Consider the following 6,301-nt stretch of genomic DNA (forward strand, 5'->3'; position numbering starts at 1 on the left):
GTTTTCCCTCTCCGTTCCGCCCACTTCCGCCCAGCAGGAGAGACCGGAAGTAAAACTGCCCCTAGTTGCGGAGGTACCTCGTCTGGCTTGGTAAGTTCTCCCTTCTGCTCTTTCTCCCTCCGGAAACGTCAGTGGCAACTTAAAGGTTCCGGTTAGTGAAATTGCCGTGACTATCGGACACGCTTAGTACATACTAGGCATTTCGCGAGGCAGGCAATTTCCTTGCTTTACCCAGGCTTTGTGTCTCTCCAAGCCCGAGTTTAAGGACTAATCACTTCCCCCAGGGATGGGGAAGCCCAATACTCCAAGGATATCATCCACTTTTCTTCTTGCAAGTTGAGACAATTTAGAAGGGACAATTCCTCTGTCCCCATTTTATAAATGGAGCAATTAAGAAAGCTCAAGTCAAAGCCTTTCAAATAAACTCGGCAAACGAATTTACTACCGGATACCCACCTACCCCGAGGGACCAAGGCATACAGTTCCCGCCCGTTTCTAGATATGTAGATATCTGGAGACCTAGACGTTTATTTCCCTAGCTCGACATGGCGAGCTGGGGGGGGGGGGGGTGCGGGGGGAGGGACAGAGTATCAGGGGAGGAGGTGCATATGCAGTCCCCCTAAGTGCCCCCACGGGCTCTGAGACCCTGGCCTCCCTATGGAGCTTTGGACCTTAGGTCCTTCATCATAAGGTCCCTTTAAGTACTTTGTCCCTTACCTGAGTCCCGCCCAGGGCAGGTAATCGCAAACCCCGCCCCTCTGCCAGAAACCGGGAACGGACTGCTTGCAAGGAGTGGGGGTCCCCGCCTTCCTCTCCCCTCCCCTCTCTCCTGCTTCCCTTCACAGCTGGCTGCAACTGGCCGAGGAGGCCCCGAGTAAAGAGGAGGGGACAGTGCTCACAAGTCTGGGCAGGTAAGTGAATGTCCCTGGAGACAGAGCCTGGCTCGGTGACCCTGGTGTCCTGGCTCCCCACTTCTCTGGGACCCAGAAGTTCGGGGGCCCCCAAGCCCAGGAATCCAGGGCCCCTGTCCCCTTCTTCCCCTGGACCCAAGAATATGGGCCTCTGTTCTTGCCTCTCCTGCAATCTTTGATCTCTGTGAGTGGATCTGCAGTGGGCACAGAGAGGCATCCATGGAAATTACCAGGAAGGGAGAAATCCCAATCGCCAATGGACGTGTTCATGCGCACCTACTGTGTGTCAAAACCCATGCTGGGTTCTGCAGACACAATGGAGAAAAAGAGAAGCTCCCGGCTCCAGTCTCTGGAGGCACACTCCCTTGGTTTAAATCCTGCCTCTGAATCTTGCAAACTGTATGACGTTGGGCGAGTTCTTTCACCTCTCTGTGCCTCCGTTTCCTCATCTATAAAATGGGGATCCTAAGAGCACTGCTGCGAAAATTAAACTGAGCTGATCGAGGTAAACTGCCTTGAACAGTGTCTGGCCCAGAATACCGGCTGTCTAAGTGTCTGCTGTTATTGCTATGAGTCATGGACCAGAGTCCCGTCAGGGAGACCTTGCCTTCATTCCCTAGGGGCTGAGGCACCTGTTGTCTGTACCACACCTGGTTCCAGGTGTCCACAAAATATGAGGGGCCACCCCTCTCTGCTGCTGCTATACCTGGGATTGACCACCTGCCTGGACACCTCAGCCCCTGGGGAGCAAGATCAAGGTGAGTGAGTGGGGGAAGGGCCGGTGTCCAGGCGCTGACATCACCATCCCTTGATCCAGGAGCCCTTACCTCTAGTCCCCCCCCTTCCCCATAGCTCTCCATCCCCTTAGGTTCAGGTTCCCCTATGTCCCCAGTCTTAGGAACCTTCCATTTTCCTGTCTCTCCTGTCCTTTGGGCCCAGAAGTCTTCCTGGACTCGCCTGAGGCCCAGAGCTTCCTGGGTGGCCGCAGACGGATCCCACGCGCCAATCACTGGGACCTGGAGCTGCTGACACCGGGGAACTTGGAACGAGAGTGTCAGGAGGAGAGGTGTTCCTGGGAGGAGGCGCGGGAGTGCTTTGAGGACAATACTCTGACGGTGAGGGCCTGGGGGCCCTGGACTCCCTCCATCTCTCCAGGCCCTGGGGGGTCCTGGCCATCAACTCCCTCCTCCCTCTGGTCTCAAAAATCAGGGCGGGCCGGTTCAGGGTGTGGAATCTTCCAGTTGACACCCTGCCTTTCCGCCTTCTCCTCCACTCCTACCCCTTCAAGGAGCGCTTCTGGGAGGATTACATATACAACGGCAAAGGAGGTGAGTGGGGTCCAAGACCTCTTGTTCTGTGCAGCTAAGGCAGTCCCTTGCCGTGGGGGCTGAACCAACATCCCCCACCCCAAATTCTGTGCTCCCTGAGTTCCTGGAGGTGGCTGGTAAAGAAATCCCCTCCTTTGAGACTGGAGCCCCTGCCTGAGGAACCCACCACACCTTATTCAGAGGAAGTCCCATGTCCCCAGGAAGGGGGAGGAGTGGGTGGGTGGGGGAGTTACAGCCCTGGGGCCCATCAGACCTCAGTGGGGCTCAGAGGCAGTGGCCCACCTGAGCTCGTCTTTGGAGTCCAGAGCCCCAGCTCTTTCTGCAGCTTGGTTGCTAGGGGGCTGCTCCCTAGCAACGGGGCCTGGCCAGTCCAGGCCAGGTTGGGGATGCCTGTCCTCACCTGCCCACTCCGCTCACCTCCCTCCCCTCCTCTGAGTTCTGAGGTCCCATCAGGGCTGCAGCCTTGTTGCTAAGTGGGGGCTGCTCCTTAGCAACAAGGCCTGGCCAGGCCGGTCAAGGAAGCCCACAGCCCTCACTACCTGGCTGGCTTCCCCTCCCCCACAGCCCCATCCCAGCCTCTGCCTGGTTGCTAAGGAGGCCTTCTCCCTAGCAACCACACCTAGCCAGGCTCAGGACCCAAGGCCTCCTGCCCACCGGAGGACCCCCCTCCGGGGACGGGCTCCCCACCCCCTTGTGGCCTGGTTGCTAGGGGTGAGTGCTCCTTAGCAACCGGCCCTAGGTCTGGGCTGGAGTGGGCCCATTGGAGCCTGGTTGCTAGGGGAGGTAACTGCTTTGCCACAGGCCTTTCAAGGCCTGGTGGCTCCTTGAATCCACCTGAAATATGTCAGAATGGGGAGGGTTTGGCTTCTCAGTGCTTTTTGCTGAGAGTTAAAAGCCTGGGGTTAACTATTTGAGGAGGGCCCCCCTATCCAGGGCTAAAGGAAGTCTCCCCAGCCGCAACACCTAGCAAGGCCTCACGAAGCTGGTGTTCTCCCGGTACGCCCCGACCCCCCCCACTTTTCCTCAGACACGAAGCCTTGGATTCCTAAAGGGGCTGCACCTTAGCAAAGGGTCCACATGAGTTCCAGACACCCGGCAATCTGTTACTGGGAGGAGGTTCCAAAGTTCCTCCATTGATACATGAATATTGCCCCCCCCCCCCCACACACACCCCCCCGCCCTCTGGTAAATTCGGAAGGCTTCCTGTGGATTCTGCTCTTCCTTCAGAGTTGAGGCTTGCCCCCCAGAGGCCTGGTTGGTACAAGAAGCTGCATTCCAGAGGAGCCAAGGTTGCCAGATAAGATAAGGACCCCCCCTCCCCGAGTTAAATTTGAATTTTAAATACACAATTTTTTTTTGGTATAAGTATATCCCATGGACATACTTATACTAAAGTTTTCATTGTATACCTAAAATTCACATTTGACTGGGTGTCCTATATTGTTATTTGCTACATCTGGCAGCGCTCAGAGTGGGGCCTCAGAGTTGGCTGTGTGAGCTCCCTCCCCTCCCTGTAGTGTGTCAACTGCAATCTTAACAAATAGGTTGCTTAGGAGGGTCTTGCACCGCCCCATGTCCAAGGAGGGACCTCTGTCTCCGTGGGGACACAGCTGCCGTATTTTCTAGTCCCGGATGAACTTATCACAGGCCCCTTCTGCATTTATATAATCTCATTGAGTTTTTGCAACCTGTCAGGGTGGGGTTATGGGTCCCATTTTACAGAGCAGGAAATGGAGGCCCAGAAATGAGTGAGGTGAGTTGCCTGAGGTCACACAACTGGGAAGTGGCCCCAGCTCTGCCTTGTTTCCTGTCCAGTCCTCCTCCCCCTGGGGAAAGGCCTTTGGGTGTTGGGGTGGGTGGCAGCCTCTGAGGCCGTGGCTCCCCCTCCCCCCGCAGGGCGTGGACAAGTGGACGTAGCAGGCCTGGCTGTGGGACTGACCTCTGGCATCCTCCTCATTGTCCTCGCTGGCCTGGGAGCCTTTTGGTATCTGCACTGGCGTCGGCGTCGAGGCCAGCAGCCTAGTCCTCAAGAGTAAGGGGGCTTCAGGGAGGAGGGGAGAGAGGATGGGTCGATCTAAAGAGATGGACCAAGGATTGGGGGCAGGTGGGCGCTGATGAAAGAGCTGGAGAGTGAGTCTGTGAGGTTTTCTGTCTAGTTGTGGCATCTCTCTGTTTGTCTGACTGTATCCTGGGTCTCTGGCACACAGTAGGAGCTCATTCAGTATTTGCTGCCTGACTGTCTCTGCATGACCAGGTTTATGTATCATTATCACCCTGGATATTGTATCTGGTGAGGCTGCAGCCTGTGGTCTATGGGTACCTGTGGTATGTCAGTTTCTGTGGTGAGAGGGTGCAGCCTGTGTTTGTGTGTGTCTGTATGACTTGTCTAGGTGTGTCTTTCTCTGTGGCAGAGGCTAAGAGGGTGCTTGAGCATCTGTCTTGGAAGTATAGTGGGTCTGGGGTATTTTAGGAAGAATTTCTTGTAAAAGGGCATCTGGGAAATTTGTGGTTGTATCTCTGTATTGTGTCTGTCTGTTTCTGGGTGTCTGCCTGTCTATTTGCGGGGCTTTTTCTGCATTACTCTGCCTGTATCTGGAGCACATGTGTGTCGATGAATGAGAGTCTGTGTCAGCAGTTGTTGATTTCTCTGTCTGCCTGTCATTTCGAGGCACTTTTCTGGGGGTAGAGTCCGCTTGAAGGTGACCCTCTTTTTCCCTGGCCCAGCTCCCTGCCACCTCTGTCGCCCTACCACCCTCAGAGTCTCTGTCTCCCTAAATCCTCCCTCCTCCCAAACCTGTCCATCCTGTAGGTTTCCCCTGCTAACAGAGCACCTTCTGTCCCCAGGGCCGAGCTCGTCAGCCCCCTGAGCTCTCTCGGCCCACCGACGCCCCTGCCTCCGCCTCCGCCCCTACCGCCTGGCCTCCCCACCTACGAGCAGGCGCTGGCGGCCTCGGGCGTGCACGACGCACCTCCGCCCCCTTACACCAGGTACGGGGCGGGGCTTCTGCCCGGGGGCGGGGCGCAGGGGGCGGGCACTGCCGGAGGAGGGGCGTGGGCTCGGGGGCGGAGCTTGGAATTTGGGGCTTATTATCCGGGGCGAGGCTGGGAGCGCGGGGGCGGGGCCCTATGCCATGGTCTGGGGGCGTGGCCCAGCGGTGTGTGTGTGTGTGTGTGTGTGTGTGTGTGTGGAGCCTTATAGGAGGGTGGGTCTTGTGCCCAGAGGGCCCGGGATTGGCTGAGACGCCCAGGGCGGGTCGGAGTGGTCTTGGTTGAGGGGGGAAAAACAGCCCGGGTTTTGACTCCCCACGGTGCCCCCCCCCTTGCAGCCTCAGGAGGCCTCGCTGAAGGGCAGCTTCCGAGCCGGGGATCCCCGAACTGTGCCCCAGATTCACACCGGATTCCGGAAGCACCCAGGCTTCTTAAACTCTGGACGGAGCTGAGCTGAGGGGGTGGTGGGAGTAGGGGTCGCCGGCCCGAGCCCTAGGCCTACCCTGGCACACGTGTTTCCGCCGCGTACGGATACACGCATGTCCCCGGACAACGTGTTCCCGCGTCCTGGGCCCTGGTGGACCCCCACGCTCTCCTGACTGTGGGGGTACCCGCCAGCCCCACCCCCGGTGTAGGCGCGCGTGGAAACTCGGACCGAGGCGGGCAAGCCGGGTGTGCAGACTCGCGGGTGAGCAGGTGTGACACGGCCATCGCCTTCCAGTACCACGGGCCACGGACACGCAGAGCCCCGCCTGTGCACACGCATGTCTTCGTGCGCTCCCCGTGCGCGCACAGGGGCGCTGTGCAACCCAGGGAAAGGGTGGGGGGCATATTTGCAAGCGTGCTCGGTGGGGGCAGGCTGGCATTACACCCCGGGGGACGAGTTGAGCTCTTCCCCTAAATAAACAGCCTATGGAAAGGAGACCAAAAAAAGCAAAACAATGCAAAAAAATAAAATCAAATAAACTGAATCGCGTTCCCGGGCGCGTCTGCGCACGGTGGAGCTGGCTTTCTGTACTAACGCAGCGCCCTACACCCCCAGGCCCTGCTTGCGCTCTGTCTGTCTCTCTCTCT

General features: G+C 57.8%; 1 protein-coding gene across 5 annotated transcripts; it reads left to right on the forward strand.

The window, feature by feature from the left end:
- The first annotated feature begins 2 nt into the window (after nucleotides 1-2).
- On the forward strand, nucleotides 3-6,234 carry PRRG2 (proline rich and Gla domain 2). 5 transcript variants are annotated; one of them, XM_014830330.3, is made up of 8 exons: nucleotides 3-90; nucleotides 846-911; nucleotides 1,532-1,669; nucleotides 1,851-2,026; nucleotides 2,200-2,239; nucleotides 4,136-4,271; nucleotides 5,084-5,227; nucleotides 5,566-6,222. In XM_014830330.3, exons 3-8 carry the CDS (start codon nucleotides 1,585-1,587, stop codon nucleotides 5,582-5,584), a joined length of 600 nt encoding a protein of 199 aa, XP_014685816.3. In that variant the 5' UTR covers nucleotides 3-90; nucleotides 846-911; nucleotides 1,532-1,584; the 3' UTR covers nucleotides 5,585-6,222. The 5 variants fall into 5 exon arrangements, with proteins under 5 accessions (XP_014685816.3, XP_014685818.3, XP_070354431.1 ...); XM_014830332.3 differs by having other exon boundaries at nucleotides 51-90; nucleotides 1,572-1,669; XM_070498330.1 differs by lacking the exon at nucleotides 3-90 and having other exon boundaries at nucleotides 722-911; nucleotides 5,566-6,234.
- The last annotated feature ends 67 nt before the right edge of the window (nucleotides 6,235-6,301 follow it).

Source organism: Equus asinus, chromosome 26, assembly GCF_041296235.1.
Source record: "Equus asinus isolate D_3611 breed Donkey chromosome 26, EquAss-T2T_v2, whole genome shotgun sequence".
NCBI classification, from domain to species: Eukaryota; Metazoa; Chordata; class Mammalia; order Perissodactyla; family Equidae; genus Equus; species Equus asinus.